A 21567-nucleotide genomic window follows, 5' to 3' on the forward strand; every position below is an offset into this window, starting at 1 on the left:
CTTTTCATGACCGGACATAAAAGCTTTCGCTTTTAGACAGGCGACTAGATATATGTTTTTGTTATTTCACGTTTGCATATGATGCTAGAATATACAGTCGACTTCCGTTAACTCGAACCTTCCGAGGGAAATTGAAAAAGGTTCGAGTTATCGGAAGCTCTGGAGTGTTCACTGTATTTCTAATTATACGGTGTACAGTTTAGTCAAGTTATATTATAGAGAAATAAGTCTGTGAAAATGTAGAAGGAGTTAAAAGCAAAGCTTCATGAAGATACAATGCACTGTAGCTAACTATATTGCCATATATCCTAAACCATATATCCTAACCCTGAACTGGACTGACGCTTCAAAGAATACACGGCTGCTTCAAAACAAATTTAATATTTTACACTACAGTGCTGTTTGTTTTGACTTCTTACGTATCGACAAACATGGTTAGAGTTCTCGACGGTAAAATTATGTAGAAATTGACCTGAAATTGACCAAATTTACTTCCAGTTTGTGAGAGGTTCCCGTTGTCGAGGGTTCGAGTTACCTTGGAAAAAATACAGTAAGATTATGATGGAAATCCAGTTGAGATCGGTTTTGATTCGAGTAATTGCGAGCCTCGAGCCAGCCGGGTTCGAGTTATCGGGAGTCAACTGTATCCTTCACAACAACAAATATCGTTCTAATTGCTTTTCAGCGGACAGTTCTCCTAGTGTCAGTTTCAAACTAACTATCCGATTCATTTCGAATTGGAGGGGTAGACCAAAGTGCACATATGTTCTCACCCTTTCTGCAGCCATAAATCTCCACTCGCAGTGCGATGAAACTTTTCCACGTCTTGGGATGAATCCTGACGAACCGCGCAATAATCGGTGGGTTTAAAATGTTACCCACTTTTGTATTCCTGTCTCTATTGCCTGGAAATATCTAAAAGCGAAACATATAATTGCATTCTCATCTGAAACATTTCTTTACTTATCAATCATTATTTCTGCTATTTTCATCGTCTTACTATTTACAAGGAACGTAATTTATAAACTACGAACTTAAACGTATGAACATAACCCGAAGTCTTCCGAAGATTTCTTTTATTGAGTATGTAGAAGCTTTAAATGGACAACCGAAGATTGTGTGACGGCGTCCATAACAACTGAAAGTTACAGGTTATTTCAGACTGAGGTTTCCAAAGATCACCGAAAATGTCGGAGATATTCCGAAGGTTCACGAAGCTGGGGTAGTTTTAACTGGCTAATTTACGACACTGGTCAAGTTGGGGCCCAATACATTCCTGATGAATTTTATAAGTTTTTCCGCGGGCGGCTGATAGAGGAAGTCAGTGAAATTTAAGGATACATTACATCCATTTGGAAATCACTGGTGACACCTGCAATCTGGTTGGCACTCAGCAGTGCGATTTATTCATGAAACGTATCCTTTTTTTTGCTCTAAATCACATCTTTTTCCCAGCCAATAAGAATGGAACACTAAAACAAAACCAAGGATTGCTTAAAGTAACCAATCAAGTTGCATGAAAGCCGGTGCGATTTACTCACAAATCGCACTGTTTTTCGCGTTAAGGTTACTTCAAACCTTCGCGGGTGTCCTCCAATGAAAAATTCGTACGCGCGCTGTTTTGAAGGAAACCCTCACAAATTAAATATCAATAGAAAGGTTATAAAATCTAGAATTCGATAAAATTATATTCTTTTTTGCCGACTGCTTTCCTAAGGTGGTAGAAGCCGTTAACGCCAAAACGACCGACTAAAATTCCGGCTTATTAATCGGATATCAAATGCGATCGTTGATGCAAAATAATTGTGTAGTATAGTGTTAATCTGTACGGGTCCGCAAATGATCCCAGGACCGCAAATGATCCCGGACCTCAAATGATCCCCAAATTGAACCGCAAATGATCCCGGACCGGAAATGATCCCCATATTGGACCGCAAATGATCCCGATAAAAATATAAGGAATGGCATGGATTTATATCAGAGGAAGGTGACAACATGTACAAGTATATATTTTTCAACAAACTCGATCGTAGCCTTTTGTCACGCAACCTCCATAACCCTGAAATTCGAAATGCCCTGGTTTCCAAACGAAGCACGCGAATTGTAAACAGATATAAATATACCGCCTCTTATGCCTGGTCAGGATAAAAACACGTCACGTGAAGACGATCTATTGAATTATAAGTCTTAGAAAAACACATTCTTGTAAACATTCTCGAAATCCCGGTGGCGATAGTATCAAACATCTATCAAACATCTAACTCGTCAAAACGAAGTGCAAGCCTTGCCCTTGCTTGGTTATGGAGCTGAACTTCATAGCTATAGCTTGGAATTTTGGCTTCTTAGAATACTCAAGTAGTTATTTCCGAGGAATTAAAGCCAAAATACGACCAAGGAAAAATTACAAAATAAATTTGTTCAAATTTCCAGTGCTACACACTAGGTGTTTTACAGAGTGATGAAGCGTTCTAAGCTTGTGGGTCTACTCAGGTGACAGCGTCATCCTTAACAGTTGCTTCATGGTTAGATTTTAGTTTAAAACTTTAGACGAGTGGCATTAATGGCTGATAAAAGAGGGTGGTAAAGAGTATTTTTGTGACCCGTGATCGGCCCTTTTTATTTCCTGTGAAATGTGAAATAGCCATTTTGTTCCTCGTGAATCGTGATTTCCATAGTCACCGTGAACCGTGATTTTCCAAAACGTTCTCTTTTATTTTCCGTGAAGCGTGAAATGCCAATGTTGTATTTTTCGTGAATTGTGAAAGGGCTGCTTTATTTTCCGTGAAACGTGATCTATACTCCCCTTTACCACCCTCATAAAATGTGATTTAACTATAACACCGAAATATCAATCTCTAACAAAGGGGGATATGTAGCGTATGTTGCACTGATCATAATTGTACTGAGAATTGCAAAGAAATGAAAGCCAAGTCGTGTTTTGATGATTGAGTGGTGATATTCATAACATCATAGATAGCAACAAAATTTAGTCGAAAGTATGAAAAAAAAAAAAGGCAAGTTGTAAGCCATTATAATTATAAGATGGCTTTAATAAAAACATCGGTATTCACGTACGCCAATTCCCTATGCACACCATCCTACCATCCATGCCATTCCTTATTTTTTAGTCGAGATCATTTGCGGTCTCTATCGGGGATCATTTCCGGTCCGGGATCATTTGCGGTCCTGGGATCATTTGCGGACCCGTACAAATCACAAAGCATCAATCTCTAAAAGCGTGTCAGCATTTTCCTTTATTTTTATTTGTTATCTTTTTATAGATCTGTCAAGTTCCACTATCGAAAAATTCGCGTAACGTGTTGCGTTAGAGACCGTCACGAGAAAAGTATTTGAAATAAAAGAATTCGCCGACATATTTTTGTTCCGTATCAATCAGTGAATGTTCTGGCCAAATTTCAAGGAAAACCGTCGATTCTACATACCCTATTAGTTCATTTAAGGAGGAGGGATTCTCTCGTATAACGAGCGCAAGTTTTCGCCTTCTAGAGATTTATAAACATGTCACGCCTTCTCAGAGGGATATGTCAAGTCAAAATGCCGCCAGCCAATGAAATAACAGAACCCCTAGCGCTCACAGTAAGGAAAGTTGAGCTTCGCGGTAAAGCGATAGTGTTACAGTTACGTTTTGTGCGCGTAAGTTTTAGGCTGGTGGTCAACAATAAAGGGCAAAACGGAGAAAAGCGATGTGCAACAAAACAAAAAGAAACTGAGGAGCAATTGCCAAAGAGTGATTACAAAAAGGCACTCTTGACCGATATGAAATCTCAAATTGAAAGTATTTGATATTGGATCTCTGGACTGAGCCGTTTGCCGCGAAAAGGTCGCTGAGGAGTCCATGCCTTTTGGGGATTGTGACACCTTGACGGTTTATTAACTTTTATCAAAAAGCCTCTTTTTCTCAATAACTCGCGCGCGTTTTAATATTTTATTTTCATTTTTTGGAAAATGTTACTTTGAATAATGAACTTTAATTTGGTTGGAAAAAAGAAAATTTGGAAAAGGTAGTCCGCGAAGATTTGGAGTAACCTTAAATCGCATCTTTTTCTGATATGTAAAAACGTTTCCGATTCCACTTTTTTAATGAACCGGCAACTAGATCAATACAATATCGGCACTGATTAAATCCTTAATGGTATCCATAACAAAATTCTCGATCGTGACTAGTTCTTCGCACGTCAATTACGCGCGTTTCAATGGCTTCCTTCTCAGTATTTCCCGCATTTCTTAAAAGTTACCGCGCTACTATTTCGCGCAAAAGACGTTTTGAATTTCGAAATTTGTTATAAAAGCGATTTTAATTGTTACCAATTAAAATTAGTAATTAAACTTCGTGTCGTACAATTCAATAAATAACCGTGCAATTTCTGGTCTGAAATCATACTTGTGATTTCAAATCGAACTCGTGCTGCGCTACTCGTTCGATTTTGGAATCACGCGTATGATTTGAGACCAAAGCGTACTCCATCCAGTTTAATTACCATCATTAAAAGAATCAAATAAATTATACACACATGTGTCTAAGTAATATAATTCTCAACCAAGTAATACTCTCTATATAAATATATTACTTACATAGCCATTGTTGTATGACTCATAGCTCCCGCCTTCGACTCTAAAGGATAGCGAGTAACTGGTGGTCCACCAGTCGGCATTGTCTCGGCCCTGAGTTGCAACTCCGGTGACTTTGGTATTTTCTGCCAGGTCAAATTCGATCCACTCCCCTGTATTGGATGACTTGGGAGACCATCCACCGATAAAGCTTCCTTGAGTCACTAGACGCAACCTTGCTCTTTCTGGTCCATAATATGTGTTATATTGTGAAGAGGAGACGATTGCACTATCTGGAATCTGGTTCACGTGTTCTATTCCAAGAGCCGTCGCACAAACAATCTCTGGTTTCTCGAATCCTGAGCAAAAATATATCATGAAACAAACCTCAATCTTAGAGTAAATTATTTTTTGGAACATTTCAGATCAAATGGCATTAAAGGTACAATAAGATGCGTCTGTTGTCCATAGCAAGTGAGAGAGTGTAGCTTTAGCGGGGATGTTTATTATCAAGCCTTCGCCCTAAGAACCGCATCATTACTTATATTTGCCAAGCTAAGAGATCATGCTCTAGATCAACGTTTCTTTTATTTGCTTTTTTGATGTATATAGCCAGTTTCTGAAGCCACTTTTCACGAGCTGCCAGGAACAATAAAGAACGAGAGCGTTATGAAAATAAATAGTCCGTGTCATTTTTTTTATCCATTTCCGCAAGTTCTTCCAAAGCAATCGACATAAACTTAGCTTTGGAGTATTATTAAAGTGGTTGATGTAGACCTTTAAATTTACATATATTCCTTTATTGCACTAGCATGTGCTATGAGATACGATTTTCATTTTTAAGATGGCCTTTTAAAGATTTCTTGCCATCTGTAACACTTCCTAGGCTCTTATTGTGGATATCACGAAACATTTGATTCAATAACTTTTAAATAATACGTTGTATGTTCACAAAAGAAAAGCAAATGTGGGTTTTTAAAGTTATCTCGTCCTTACCTTCTCTGCAGCCATAGAATTCCGCCCGCAAGGAGATGTAGCTATGCCAAGTAATCGGGTTTATTCGGATAACTTTGGTTATAATCGGATTTTTAAGATCATGATTAACGACAGTGTGACGGTCAAGGTTACCAGCAAAAATCTGAAACAGAACAAAGCGAAAGTGATCCGACTGGACGATTTCAGTCTGCATGGGTGGGTTTTTGATTTGTTTTTCTTAATTTTATTCAAGAACCTTTTAAAGCACTCCTCCAGGTGGAGGGCGGGGCAACGAATTTTCATACGTCTAACAAAACAGCTGCACCTGAAGGTTAACCCCCAGCTTTTGCTAGCAGTGTAGAAGCCTACATATTTTGTGAATTTTTTTTTATGATTATCCAATGAGCGCTGTTCTCATAAACAAAATGATTAACCTTTTTACAGTGTAATAACGCTTGTCTGTCTTTTTGATGCCGAGAACCTTCTTTCGTAGTCATCAAACAAATGCGCAAACCAAAAATTTCAAGTATTTATGTTTTGAATGGTATACGCCCACTTTCACACACAATACTGCATGGCCAAAAAAGATGTCTCCTTTAGTTATATAATCCCTAACTCCATCTTTTCGTTAAAACTTCTACCAGGAACAGTTCTGCTCAGTTCTTGCTACCAGCTCTAATATGAACAAGAGCGACTCTCTTGGTATGCTTTATGGACTTGAGTTGCTACTTTTTTTTTTGTTTTTGTTTTTGTTTTTCTCTTTTAATTTGCGACGTTTTAGAATACTTATGTCCCTATCCTTTTACATACCACGAGGATGTAGAGACATCCCTTTCGAGCGTAGTCTCCTCTTGTATCCTACTCGACCACATGGGTGCCATCCTCTCCCCTCCCATCCCCAATTTTCCCAGTCACTTCAATGAAGGAGTTTTTTTTCTTTTCATCGAAGGCCGATTGTACGCCAGTTCATAGATAAAGTTCAAAATAGACGATATGACACAATAGGCGTAATTATTGCCATCACACGGTACGGTGAGAAAGTAGGAGTTGGTATTCACTGTTTAGATTGATAGATACCAGGGATTAATATTTTATCTAAATCGGGATTATTACGTCGGATACCTTCTTCACATTGTTTTCTTTGTAGTCTTCAAAGAAAACATCATCGTAGCTGAATGAGAGACTGTAGCTCGTCACCCACCAGGCCCCATCTTGCCTTCCTTGGGTAGCTAATCCGGTCACCTTTGCATAACTCCCAAAGTCGACTCCAAACCACTGAAATTTGTCATTCTTTGACGTGGCCCAAGCACCGTACTTCCCACTCTTTGCCTGGAAATATAACCTCCCATTTCCTGGACCCATAGAGTTAACATTGTAGGACGTGGAGGCGCTGAGAGCAGAATCCGGGATTTGGTTGTTTTGCATTCCCAGTATTTGCACGCATTTTTTGGTGATCGTTCCAGGAGTGAAACCTGACCGAGAAATGATACAAATAAAGGTAAGAATAGGATTTTCTTAATGTCCTCTTCAACATCAAATATGTCATTCAAGCGTCAAGGATATAGTGTTTCCTCTGTTGTTAGCATTCTCTGAATGAACATTTTCCATTTGGCCAGACACTATCCACAAAAAGTCTGCCTGGTCTTTCAAACCTGGAACTAATTCTGAACATCATAAAATACTAGATACTCCTTAAAAAACACGCAATAACTGAAATCCACTCAATACTTTTCGAAGAAATTAAAATCAAAGTATAAAACCATGTTGAGTTACATGGAATGTCAGTTCCGCTTTACCTAGGGAAAAATACATTCGTTCTCATCCATTTTCTCTTCTACAACCACGTAACGAAAAACAGAACAGCTCTCACAAATGATTGAAACTTAAGCAAACTCCTCTCCGTTCTCTCTCTTATCTCAACCCGGCAGTGTATGGAAACTCAATTTCTTTCACCAAAACCACTGACCAACCATACCTCTCATCTGATGAAAGCTCAGATGTAGCTCAAAGTTGTTTGATATTTAGGGCGATCTTTGTTCACCTCATCGTCTACATTTTGCATTGCGTCATTAGCTTACGACTTTGCACAAAGAAGGCATCATGTTAGATATGAAATTCTTAGATATTTGGGTGAAATATTTAGAGATATTTTGGCTTAAAAAAAATGCAAAAATTCTGTGTGGAAAAGCGTCAAAGAGCCTATACACTCTTTGTAAAATTTTGAGTTTTTCATCCCGTATCGGACAAAAAGTATGTAGGGAGTGGTAAGTAATAAATAGCGCTCAAATTCCTTGGGTGACCTAATCTTGATGTGACCTTTGAATATTTAGAAGTGATTTTCTCTAGCTCGATCAGGTAAAGGTGAATTGCTTATACTAACGAGGCAAATATTGTAAACAACGATTCCCCTATCATGAGGATTTGCACAGAGAAGAGGTAATCAGGGAGCGCAAGCTCACTAGAAGGAAATCAGTATTTCATGGGCTAAGACTAACAGGAGATATAATATTGCAACAAACGTACCTTCTTTACAGCCATACAATTCCACTCTCAAGGAGATGTGCCCTACCCAAGTCTTTGGGTGAATTCTTACAAATCGAGCTATAATTGGTGGATTTAGGATACGACCCTCTTTTGTCTTCCAGTCCTTATTTCCTGCGATCTCCTAAAAAACAACAAAAATTAAATCGAAAGAAAACGACGAGCCACGTAAGAAGATACAACAGCTCTTACGGGCACTAAACGTATCATCTTAAATACAATTTTTACTATAGAATTAGCGTAATTTCAATCAATTTTGAATTCTGTTATTTAGCTCGTTAGCTCGTGAGCTCAGAGCCAAAACGGGTCGCCCGAACAGTGTCTATCTGCAAGGTCATGGGTCGACTCCCGTCGATGACTCATAATTTTCCTGTTCCACGATTGCGGCATTATGTACACTTCATTTTTCACAACCTTTAATAAATGTTCATTCTTTCCAGAATTGTTCGTAATTAATACACACAGACTTAACAAACCCATACGGATTCTCAGACTTACTGATTAATTGCAATCAGTGCGACTATGACAATAAACTAACCTCTCCATTTTTGTAGGGCTGAAACTTTCCACCATTGCTGTAAGTCAGTGTGTACTTGGTCACCCACCAGTTGGTTTGGTCTCTTCCCCGAGTCGCGATCCTGGTGACCTTTGTTACCTTTCCTAAGTCTATCTGTAGCCATTGTCCAATATCAGCATGCTTTGGCGACCATCCACCGTAATAACTACCCTCTTTTATTTGGTCCAATCTGCTTCTTTCAGGTCCAGAGTATTGATTATAGTTTGACGTTGATTTTAATGCAGAGTCAGGAATGTCTCCACTTTCCATGCCCAGCGCTTCTGCGCAGACGATCTTTGGTGGTTCGAAACCTATAAACGTAACAAACAATAGAACATCTTGACGGTAACCCAATTTTAATGTTACAGTACTGTTCTAAGAAATTGGCAACGTTATAATTTACACGTCTTATCGTCTTGAACTCTGACTAGGTATACCAGTCGAGAGTAAGTCTAGAGGATTGAGCATAGGGGTTATAGCCCCATCCCGTTAAGAATTCCTTGTTACGAAAACCAACGCTAAAGTAGCAATCATGATTGTTGGTTACGAGGAGATACCGGCCGGGGTATTGGAGAGATGAGGGATTGCAGCCAACCCAGCAAGGACCTGACATCTTGTCAGTGGATTCCTTGAAGCCAAGATGAAAGACCAGAATAGCTTGCTGAAATGTGACAACTTTGTGCAAGATCTGCGAGCGCGCCAGGTGGTTAGAGTGTTCTATAACTATGACCTCGTAATACTTGGAGTCTGTGAAGCGCGATGGACAAGAACTTGCATCCGGGCAGAGCATACTTTATTCTAGTAGATGAATGATCAACATACAGAAGTAGTGGCCGTGATCATGAGCTGGACGATGGAAACGATAGTCATCAAATCGAAATCATCTGACTTGAGATTTCTCAAGGCTCAAATCAACTGAAGAAACATAGGAGGCAGACAAGGATGCCTTTTATGATCAGGTGTATGCACATTACCTGCTCATGGTGGTGGGAGACCTTAATGCCAGACCGGGAAGCAACAACAGTGACGGTGAGAGTACCGGTGTAATGAGGTAACACGGCGTAAGTAACAGCAATAATAATCGAGAGAGACTACGTTTCTTTTAGGGAGAAAACAAAATGGTTGGAGGAGGAACCCTTTTCCAACATAAGGACATCCACAAGATGACGTGGACTCCACCCACTAGAACCACCAAAAGTCAGATACATCATGTCTCATTCTGATCACAAGAAAGTGAAGGGGCTCCTTACGAGATGTTGTAGACCACAGATACAGTCATTGAACATAATCTTGCAACAGGAGCAGATCAATTCTGGTAAACAGGGAGACGACCAGACTTAGATGGGAGCTGAAGAATCGTTGTGCATCAGCGCTAGCTCCTTAGTTTGCAATTAAGAGTGGAAAGGTAGCTGGAGCAGACGAAGTCTCATCAGAAATACTCAAGGCTGAAGAAAATGAAACACCGCGGCTTTTGACGAACATATTCAGAGAAATGCAGGAAACAAACCGATTTCCGGGGCATGATAGACGGGACTTATCGTCATATTGCCTGTAAGAAGAGTATATACGAACTAGAGAGGCACCACTGTTCTCTCCATTACCAAAAATACGGCAGCAACAGGTGGGTTTTTGCCTTGGACGCTCGTGCACTGTCCACATTTTCGCTCTGAGGTAAGTCCCAGGAGAGTGCGAGGAAATGGAATTTCCCCCTTTTATGATAACTGCGTTAATTTCGAGAAGGTGTTTTACAGCATCCACCGAGATTCCTTGTGGAAGATTTTGAAGCACTATCGAATCCCATCACAGCTGGTAAGAGTAATCAACATGCTTTAAAGTGACTTAAAGTCCCAGGTGATCTGTAACGGCGTGCTGACAGACACTGTCAGCGTAACCACTGGCGTCAAACAGGATGCAGTCTCTCCATCTTTCTGTTTATACTGGGGATCGACTGGATATTGAAGCGAGCGACTAGTAGAGGAAGAAGAGGGATCAGATGGACGTGACTAGAGTAGCTAGTGGAAGACCTCGAGTACGCTGATGATATTGCGCTGCTCTCCTACCGATACCAGGACAAGCAGCCAAAGATCGACACCATGGCAACTTTAACAGGGAACATAAGTCTCAATATCAGTACCAAGAAGACCGGGCACTTGCGAATAAACAGCAGTGTCAGGGAATCCATCTCGTAGAACTAGGAAGTAGTCGAAGAGATTGAACATTTTACCTATCTAGGATCCAAGGCCTCAACAAGCGGGGACTGAGGAGAAGAGTTCCAACCTCTGATTTCAAAGGCAAGCAAGAACTTTCCCTCCCTTTGGAGAACGAGGAAATCCAGTAGCTTCGACCAGACAACCAAGATCCGACTCCTCGACAGCCATCTGACCAGAAGTCTTCCGGATCAGATGTCTCCACATATTTTGGCTGAGAACCATGTCAAACTACGAAGTTTGCAGAAAAGCAGGAAAACGAACCCATCATACAGAAAGGAAATTGAAGGAGATAGAGATGGATTGATCATGTCCTTCGCATGCCACCGACAGTTCCACCGAGAGTTGCCCTCAGATGAACCCCTGATGACCGCAGGCGGAGAGGCCGAATGAAAGGAGTCTTGAGGAGGACAGTGGAGAAAGATAAAAGACAGTGGTTGGGCATGGGTTCACTTGAAACGACGAGCAGCTGACCGAAATCAGTGGCCATTTCCAGAAGTCCTTGAATGCACCTTTGCACATTGTGAACTAGTCATCAAGGTTCTACTGAGAGCCTATTACGCTGGCAAAGGTGAACGCTAAGGAAAACACATTTCATGAAAATAAGATCATTCAAGATAATATTACTCCAGTAGAGTACCTTCTCTGCAACCGTAAATTTCAGCTCTCATGGAGATGTGCCCATGCCATGATTTTGGATTAATCCGGAAATACCGGGTTATAACTGGCTTATGCAATACGTTCCTTACTACTGTGTATTGGTCCGAGTTGGCAGTAAAGACCTGAAGGAAAAACAAACAAACAAAATCTTAGGCTAAATGTTCTCACCCAAACCGGAATTCAACCTGAAATTACAGCTCACGACAAACGCCCTTGTCGCCTTTCTTCAGATAGATAGGTAAGTCATGGTTGCATTTTACCACTACAATAATTACACAAGTACAACCTTACATCTAATTCATTACTTTAAAACAGCTGCTCCCTTACAATCGAAAAATAATAGAAACAAATTATCTCGCACTGCGTTTTAGAATTGACCTGAAACATAACGCCTCATTTTAAATATGTATTCCCAATATTTGTACCTGTGTAATGCCGTGTTCATTCTTAACAGTTTCCCAGAAAACTTCATCATAGCTGAATGAAAGAGTGTAGGTTTCCACGTATTGATCGGCATCTTGTCTTCCTTGTGTTGCCACGGCCGAGATTTTTGTCCAGCTTCCGAGATCAAGTTGAAGCCACTGGAATTCATTGTTAGTTCCTGCAGCCCAACTTCCGTACTTACCGCTACCAGCAGAAAGAAAATGGAGCCTACCAATGTACGGAGCAAAACTGATTGCATTGCTTGAGCTCGAGGCTGTAATAGCAGAGTCTGGTATTTGAAGGTTTTGCATTCCAAGGGCCACCATGCACTCTGGAAGTTTGGGCGCGGGATAACCTTCATGTACATAATTCAAATATCAAAGGTAAATATGTAAATGTAAATAGATATGTAAATATAATAGCTGAGGTGGAAGTGCAGTAAATCACTTCTAAGTGCATTAATTACAAAATTTTCAGAGTGAAGATTGTCCGGTTATGGCTCTTGGTTGCAATTTGAACAAAGCTTAATTTATATAAGATAAATGTATACCTGGTGGTTCTCTTAATGTACTCATACTTTTATGTCAATCTACCGACCAAGTTATCGCAGCATGAAATCCTAAATTTACGAATCTTTAACTTTTGCGTAAAGAACCGTAAATATAAGGCCTCTTCTTTACGGACAAGTTCCGTGTTCCGCGCGTAAATTCAGAGAACGCGTAAAGATTGCGTACGTATCAAGAAAACCGGCTCAACATTGATAACAACAGGCATTGTTTTTAGACCTAAAATTGGTCTTATATGGCCATTTTGAAACAATGGCGGTATAAGCCTCTAAATGCCCGCGGGAGTTTTTGAAATTTCCGATTACCATACGAGCGCGAAATTTAAACGATGAGAGCGACCAAATCAGGAAGACAAATTCTCCCGAGGGTACATGGTACTGGTATAATCCTGTCAGTGCAAATAGTTGCGTTGGGGTAGCGGTTGCACACATGTATTTAAAAGTGAAAGTAAAAGCTGCCGACAAGTAAGGCATGTTTTTGCTTTAAAATTGCTCTAACCTGGTAAACTCAAAACACGTGGGAGTGAAAGTGAAGTTCGCATTTGGCTAGATTGCGAACAGGCTCTCTTTCGCTCTAAAACTCATAAGATCAGTGTAGGATGAACGCAAAAATAGCGAGCGCGATAATCGAGCGGCAAAACCTCTCGTCTCGCGCTCCCGCCGTTTCCGTGTTCGACCCACGGATTGAAAAGCAGGAGGAGAGACAGCTTTTAGTCGAGCATTCGGCCAGAGATCAATAGCTCTTAACAGCGCTTCGAAGCTCGCGCATCTTTCCTCGCCGACCAACTGATGTCCACAGTGATTTCCAGCGGAAAGAAACCAGGGAACAAATATCCCACTAATTAAAATTACAGACGCGATGTTTTGGGTAGCGTTTCTCCGCTCTTTAATAATTTTCGCCTTACTCTCAACGTATTTTTTGTGAATCACGATTCCACCGTTCTAGATTTGTTTACTAAAATTGAGATCATTCAAGTGCAGCTTAATTGTTGTGCCGAAATTTTCCGAACAACGGCGGCGATTTCGGCTTGGCTTCGGACGAAGTTCCTCAGGGTTACCAAGAACAAAAGGCTATTCATTTTTGCTCAAAGTGAGATGTTGAGATAGACCATTTCTTGATACGTAAAGGATGTTAAATGTTTGTAATGGATGAGGATCTAGATGGATATGATTCACCACTTTCTATTTAAAGAAATACTCAAAGAAATGAAATAATTGTCTTATCCATCTTCAGTAGAAATACCGAATTATTTTGACCTGTTTCGTTTTGCGCACTTTACGCGTCTCTAACATTCTCTACGCATCTTTACACAATGTTCTTTACGGACCTTTAAGTTTCTTTACGCCGATCGATCTTTACACGCCTTTATGGAATACGTAAAGGTATCAAAAACGCACCTTTACGGTTCTTTTCGGAACGCGTTTTAGGTATCAGTGTTTTTATGCACCTTTCAAACGAAACTGTTGTAAGAGAGGATAATCATCGTTTGTTGGTTGTAGTTTCTACTGACATCACCGTTCTCAAAATTTTAAAAGCGTGAAGACATTGTATACCGATTGACGAATCAAGTGGAGCCGTAGCTTCAAGCAGTCTCTCTTTCCTCGAAAATCCGCGGGAAAGAACGCAAAACGAGTAACGTAAGCGTCCGAGCGTGACTGTGAGCGTGACGTGCGAACAGCGATGCCGTGAGCCACAGTTTTGACCACTTCCCTTGGTTGTTTTGCGTTCCGCGGAAAAGAGAGTACCAATCAGCGGTTTTCCACATTAGGTACCAGGTTCTCTCGGTTTTCGCGCCATTTCTATTCTCTGGCGTCCTTTTGAAGGTGTGAAAATGTCGAAGTACTAAAGGAATGTCGAAGGACTAAAGGAACCGCGAAAGTGGAACTCTGGCTTACTTTATGTGTATTTATGACTACATGCATGTAAAGGGCCGTAGAGTTTCTAAGATTTTTGAAAATGAATTTTTACAAGAGGTAGTGAAAAGTTATTGGTTAGCAAAATTTGATTTGTTTCTAGCGAGTTGGCCGTTAAGAGTGCCTGCCTGTAAAAATCAGACAAATTCTTAATTTCGCGGCAAGGGTCGAAAATTCGATTTCGCTCATATTCTTATGGTAGATAGGCTAGGGCATGACAAAAACTACTGGATAGTTTTTTGGCAAAATATCCTTTTATTTCAAAGAAATATGCAAATTACCAAATTCCGTTAAAATCGTCATTTAACGCACCATTTTATTAAGCAAGTTTGAGAGCCTCGCATGCAAAACCACATCATTCTTCCGTCTTTAAAACACTCAAATATTTTTGTGCAATGTTGAAATGTGTACTGGGTTGATTTTAGGAAATGTTGCGTTGTCTTTTTGCGTGCAAAATAATTAAATTTCGAAGACATGTATTTCATTCACTTAAAAGTACTTCGTGAATATAATTAATTTTCACTTTGTGCGAAACCTTCAAATGGATCAAGCTTCTGGTGGTTGAATCACAGAAGGATGGTCTACAGATTCCTGTAAAAATTTCTTTGGGCAAATGATTGTGAGCGACGCGAGAGCTTTTCAAAGTACGTCAAAAATGCAAATATTTGACCATCCGTCGTCAAATTTCAATTTACGGGTTAGACGTATATGTTAGCATGTGCCACACGACTTGACCTATAATAAGTTGAAATAGACACAGAGCTGATAATTTCGAAATGTTCTAACCTTATTTGTTGTAAAAGGCAGGTCCAAAGCCGATTTGACGTGCTTCTAGTCGATCTCTCACCATTCGTTGCGCCCACATAAAGCAGAAGTTTGCTTTTGTTTACACAAGGTTAACGTCCGATGTACATCGCCTACTGTCAACCTATTATTGGTCGAATACTATGAATCTGTGACCATCTTTCTGCGCTTATGAACATCACTGCATCTAAAACGGCTGAGTCATTTGTAGATAGTTGCTTGCTTTACGCTTCGCCAAAATATTGCGTTTGATCGATTGCTGACCATTGCTGATAAGCGTGTCGGCGCAGCACAATCTTACAGCCGTTATTTGTTCGTCACGCAATGCTGTCACGGCATATGCTGCACATTTTGATCTGTTTTGTATAGAGTACTCTCAGGATAAGTGAAACAATTTAATCATTGTTCATCTGTTTGTTCATATATATAATAATATGTGTATATTTATATAATCGTGTTCTATAGTGTATGTGGCGTCGGTCCAAAGCACGTTTGTTGTACGTTCTGACGTTTCAGACAACAGTTGATAAAGCTAGTGCCTGTACTCACTAGAATTTTAAGAAAATCGCCATAAACAAATTATAGATCAATGAAGCAAGAACTAGCTGAAATAAAAATAGGAAATCACAACATGTCTAATTCGTGAGAAAAACAGACTAGATTTAATTAGTAATTACGTGAGTAAATAGCCCTGGCCATGCTATTTTATTTGACGTATTTTGTTTGCTTAGTGGCGAGGCATTGGTATGTAACAGAAAATAGTGGACTGTTGTCAGTACAGTCCAAAATTATCGTCAGTAAAATATTGTAAATAAAACACCTATTGACCGGTTACCACCGCCACCACCATTTGGTCGTTCCGATAAGGGTTTCATTATTGTCTTTACCCCTATTAAGCGGCCACCCAAAATTTAAGAACTTTGTTTTGGAAAGGGCGATGGCAATAAGAGTCTGAAATTGAAGGTGCATGACGAGTGATAATTCAGACACACGTCTATCATGATTGTCTTGAATTGACTCCATGTTCACCAAGAAATTTATAGCCCGACAGTGAAAAATTAAATATTCAAGGTACACCAACCTCTATTTAAGCGGCTAGCGCAATTAAGCGGTCACCACCCATTTCCCAGAGGGTAGCCCATTGTATTACATGTAAACCAAAAATAATTGCATAGCGCGAAAAGGACCTAGGAATGTAGGTAGCGGTGGTCGAGTAAAAGATAACAACAGGGGCAATGGTAAACTATTCATTCTTTTCATTTCTTAATTCAATCTCTTCCTACTCAACACGATTGTGTGCTCCCAATAATTCCAAGCCATACGGAGCCTTACGTATTAGGATAGAAATTGTCCTACCCCTACCCCCTAAAATGGGATGACAGCATTGTGTGACCAACAAGGAACCGCTGCAAGCAAGGATTCAAGCCATCAAACCATGATGATCAAACGTAATATTTTGGTGTAGTGCAAAGCAAACAACTATTTACAAATGACTTAGCCGTTTTTGACTTAGATGCAGTGGTGATCATATGTGTCGAAAGAGGGTCACAGATTCATGGTATTCGACCGTTACATAAGTTGACAGTTGGCGATGTACATCGGACGTTATGTAAACAAAAGCAAACTTCTGCTTTATGTGCGACGAATGGTGAGAGAAACACGTCAAATCGGCTTTGGACCTGCCTTTTACAGCAAATGAGGTTAGAGCATTTCGAAATTATCAGCTCTGTGTCTATTTCAACTTAACATAGGTCAAGTCATGTGGCGCATGCTAACATATACGTCTAACCCGTAAATTGAAATTTGACGACGGATGGTCAAATATTTGCATTTTTGACGTACTTTGAAAAGCTCTCGCGTCGCTCACAATCATTTGCCCAAAGAAATTTTTACAGGAATCTGTAGACCATCCTTCTGTGATTCAACCACCAGAAGCTTGATCCATTTGAAGGTTTCGCACAAAGTGAAAATTAATTATATTCACGAAGTACTTTTAAGTGAATGAAATACATGTCTTCGAAATTTAATTATTTTGCACGCAAAAAGACAACGCAACATTTCCTAAAATCAACCCAGTACACATTTCAACATTGCACAAAAATATTTGAGTGTTTTAAAGACGGAAGAATGATGTGGTTTTGCATGCGAGGCTCTCAAACTTGTGTAATAAAATGGTGCGTTAAATGACGATTTTAACGGAATTTGGTAATTTGCATATTTCTTTGAAATAAAAGGATATTTTGCCAAAAAAACTATCCAGTAGTTTTAGTCATGCCCTAGCCTATCTACCATGAAAATATGAGCGAAATTGAATTTTCGACCCTTGCCGAGTTATTTTCCATTGTTACGGACAGGGACTCTTAAGTTTAAAAGTCAATCTCAAGCCCTGTACCATAACTTTGCTACAGTCAAAATACTCACTATATTCCTCCTAAATTAAGGTGAATTGATGACATCGTTATTGCAAATTTAATAGCCAAGTTTGCTCTTTAAATGAACAGTCGAAATTTCAAAACAATACTCAATCCTATACTCAAAGTTTGATTGGATAAATCAAAGTTTGAGTATTGAATCGGGTCTTTTTTTAATTTTAGACTTTTCATTTGAAGAGCACATTATCAGCGAAATGAGTGATGACGTAAAATTTGCAGTGAGAAATTCATTAATTCGTTGAGAGGAGCATGCAGAGTTCATGTAATTTGGTTGCACATTTCATTTTAAAGGTATTTTTTTCTCTTAGTTTTAGCAGCAACTGTGCCTATTTTGTAGTTTTAATCAAAGCCTCAGTAGCAATCCATGTACTTTTCTATTCATGTACATCCATTTTTGCTTCGATCAGTGTTTTCCTTCAATCAAGGTTGATACATATAAGTTACATTTTTGCGTGTGTAGGCAAAGATCTGTTAATAGACATAGGCTTCTAAGATGATAGGTATTGTTAATAGTTATTATCTACTAAAATGATGCGATTTTTTCACCTGAAGATAAATGTAATGACTTCTCAGAAGTCAAAAATCAATTACCAGGTATGGTTACTTATTAATCTCTTTCACATTTACATTTCCCCGCTGTTGTTGTACTCTGTATCGTTATTTGAAAACTAAGGATACATGTAGGTCACGTGAAGAGGTAATGCTAGCTTCACGACAATATATTTTAATTTATAGCGAATATTTATATTTATAATACTTTTGTTTTTCATTTCTTATCCTGTGTGTATTATAAGTCTTTCGTCGTTTGAACCGCTAGCTAAGTTAATTTGAAATGACAAAGAATTGTGAAAAAATAAATTGCAAGATATTAAAAGCGTGTTGTTGTGCCTGGGTCGGTCCTTGGAAGGTATGTTCGTAAATTATAGCCCAAAATTACGATAGTTTTAATAACGCGTAAAGATCGTCTTTCGGTGATCGTTTTACGGAGGTGTAAAATTTCGTAAACGTCAATACGACTTTTCGCAACGCGCTTAAAGATATGTTGACGTGAACTCGCATTTGTTATAGTCTGATCAGGAAAAAAGAGAAATTTGCGAAAAATTCAGACATCTGCAAAATGGCCAATGGACATGCAAATACTGTCCATTTACGATAGTTTAATAACGCGTAAAGATCGCTTTTCTGGTCGCTTTTCAGTCGCCGTAAAATATCGTAAAGAATCTATATGCTACTTTTTATGATGCGCGTAAAGATATATGGGTTATTGACCAAGTGTGAGGACAAGATGGCTGGATATTGGCCAAGTTCTTTTTTTTTTTTTTTTTTTTTGCGTGTTTATGGACCGACACGGAATCGAGGTTCATAAACACGCAGAAAAAGAACGAGGCCAATATCCAGCCATCTTGACCGAACAAGCTTGGTCAATAAAGGATTTGTTATGTGGCTTTCAGGGAAATTTTTCTTGCGGGACACGGCGGGTAGTCCCGAGCGGGTAAGATGGAGCTAGATGGTAGCCAATCACAGCGCAGGATTTGATTCATATGCCCGCTCACGAAGCTAGCCATATAATAAAGCGTTTTATAGTCTCTCCGTAATCTTACGAACTATCGTTTTCAATTAATGCGTAAAGACGTTCTTTACGAAAGTGCAAAGAGTTTCGTAAAGACGCGTAAAGAGGATCTTAACGCATTCTTTACGACATCTTTCCGGATTCGTAAATTTAAAATTTCATGCTGTCTATTTTGCTAATTATTTTAAATTCAAACCATACCTAGTCATAACAGCTATCCAGCCTCAAACATACATATTGATTATAAAAGGACAAATTATGTTTTTTTTTTTTTTTTGGAACAAGTTTCCTGAGGAACTAAAACTATTTAAATTGTTTATTTAAATTCTACGAACGTTTACTTACAAAATAATATGTATTCTTAAATTATAATTGCCTTAGGACAAGAAGCCTATGTGAGTATTAAAATTAAGTAATCCATCGGTCATGTTAGAAATCCTCATTATAGAGCTTCCTAAGATCTCCAGCCACTATATTATTTACATTGTTATATTATGTAGCAGATCTATGACAATTTGTGTCAATAGATATAGCGGTCAATTAAAAAAAATTCCTTGATTCAAAACTTTAGATTTGTTTTGTAATTTTGTACAACAAATGACCGAATGTTCCATTCTAAACCCTTTTCATGAGAATGAAATGTTCTGGATATATACGCCAACCGGGCTTACTTGCACTTTTGCAGATGAACTTGGAGATATGAGGAGGCGTTTATTGTCCAGCCGAAGAATTTACGCGAGATTAAGGTTACTTCCCACCTTCAAGGGCACAAAAAATCGTTTTTTCTTTTATTTGACAAAATTTAAGTCGGTCATTTTATCTACAGTTTACAAAAGAAAAATGGTAAAAATCTCAAAAAGAGCCCGAGTTATTTAGAAAAAAAAACGTATTTTCAAATAAAGTTATTAAACCAGGAAGGTGTCATAATCGCTTAAATCGACGAAACCGCCAAGGGATATTTTCACGGCAAACGCTTATCGTGGAGTTCGTGATTCACGTTATTTGGTATTGTTTATATCGCGCATTTGTTCTTTTGCCTTTGGCTATTTTGCCCGTTTTAGTGTCTTTCTCTTCAGTGCGATAGCGAGATAGAGAGCGTGTTACAATGCGATGCTTTTCCCGGTAAATCTTGATCACCATTGTCATTGACGGTGGGAGGTCCTGTTGTTCCATTGGTTTGCGTTTTCATAAGGCGAGATAATCTCCTGGCGTGGCTCGAGTTGTTTACGAACCTTTTTGAGCTAAAATCTCGCATTTGGTTTTGGGAGGAATACATCCACTTTGAGCGAATTTATAGGGTATTCAGATTTGATGGATTTTAGTGAAATTTCGCCAGAACATTTCAGGAATAATGGCAAAAGAAAGTGTGTCGGGAAATTTGGATATTTAACATATTTTTCCCGTAGCGTCCATTTACGCAACACGCATATTTTTAGCTACTCAAACACTAGATGCGGACATCTAAACAACCAATCAGAATATCAAAAAAGCCCAACACAATTTTGTTGATTGACGCCTTGTGAGAACGACTGTGCAGCCATTTTGTTCGAGTGGCGGCATCCGATAGCTGATAAATTCAATAGAAGAAACTTCGGTCGTTTCACGCCTTAGCGGCTCCTGAAAATCGCTAAAATTGTATTTTTATCGTAAACTACATTTATTAAGCTTTCTTCTGATATATAGTTTGTTGGGGTTTTATTGGAACTGGCGCGTACGAATTTTCTCCCGAAGGACCACCACGAAGGTTTGAAGTAACCTTACGTGGTGACAGTTGAAACTTAACAGCAATACTTCACACACCTTCAGTGCAGCCATACAATTCCACTCTCAATGACGGGTATCCTTGGAATGTTTTAACGTTGATCTTGATAAATCGGGCAATGATTGGAGGATCAAGGATCCGGCCCTCTGAATTACGGTGGTCTGTGTTTCCTTGTAGAACCTTCAAGAAACTTTAATCTCTTAAAAATACCCCTTAAAAGATGTTTGACCTCTGATTGATATTAAATATCCATTTATGCATTCAGCATATTCAATTAAACTTATTAAAACAGATTAAGGTGGCTCCATAGGGTAATCATTTATGACGTTGCGCGAGCTAGTGTTATGTTTTGAATGGTGTTTTTGCATTTGTTTTTACACCCAGTCCTTTAACACTTATTGAATGTAATAAGCAATGATGATATGTTGATTTACTATCATCTCTCTTAAAATCTTGGCTTTTAATGTTGAATAATAAATGACCAAACAAATGCGTTGTTTACAGTTTTTAGGGCTTTATTTGTGATTTTCTTGAATTTCCTTCGGCCAAATTTTCCAAAATTTTTACGGTACATTGAATACGGCGGGAT

General features: G+C 39.1%; 1 protein-coding gene across 1 annotated transcript in view; it reads right to left on the bottom strand.

Moving 5' to 3' along the window:
• LOC145491292 (uncharacterized) overlaps positions 1 to 21567 on the bottom strand; it is a 34834-nt gene that overhangs the window by 1014 nt on the left and 12253 nt on the right. Inside the window, exons 10-18 of the mRNA XM_081470458.1 lie at positions 21017 to 21158; positions 11934 to 12286; positions 11489 to 11630; positions 8624 to 8952; positions 8068 to 8209; positions 6667 to 7016; positions 5566 to 5707; positions 4594 to 4928; positions 774 to 915 (exon numbers count right to left, since the gene is read on the bottom strand). Of these exons, the coding sequence (XP_081326584.1) occupies positions 774 to 915; positions 4594 to 4928; positions 5566 to 5707; positions 6667 to 7016; positions 8068 to 8209; positions 8624 to 8952; positions 11489 to 11630; positions 11934 to 12286; positions 21017 to 21158 (2077 nt within the window). The remainder of the gene's footprint in view (positions 1 to 773; positions 916 to 4593; positions 4929 to 5565; positions 5708 to 6666; positions 7017 to 8067; positions 8210 to 8623; positions 8953 to 11488; positions 11631 to 11933; positions 12287 to 21016; positions 21159 to 21567) is intronic.

The sequence above is a fragment of the Orbicella franksi genome, chromosome 6 (assembly GCF_964199315.1).
Source record: "Orbicella franksi chromosome 6, jaOrbFran1.1, whole genome shotgun sequence".
Classification (NCBI taxonomy): Eukaryota; Metazoa; Cnidaria; class Anthozoa; order Scleractinia; family Merulinidae; genus Orbicella; species Orbicella franksi.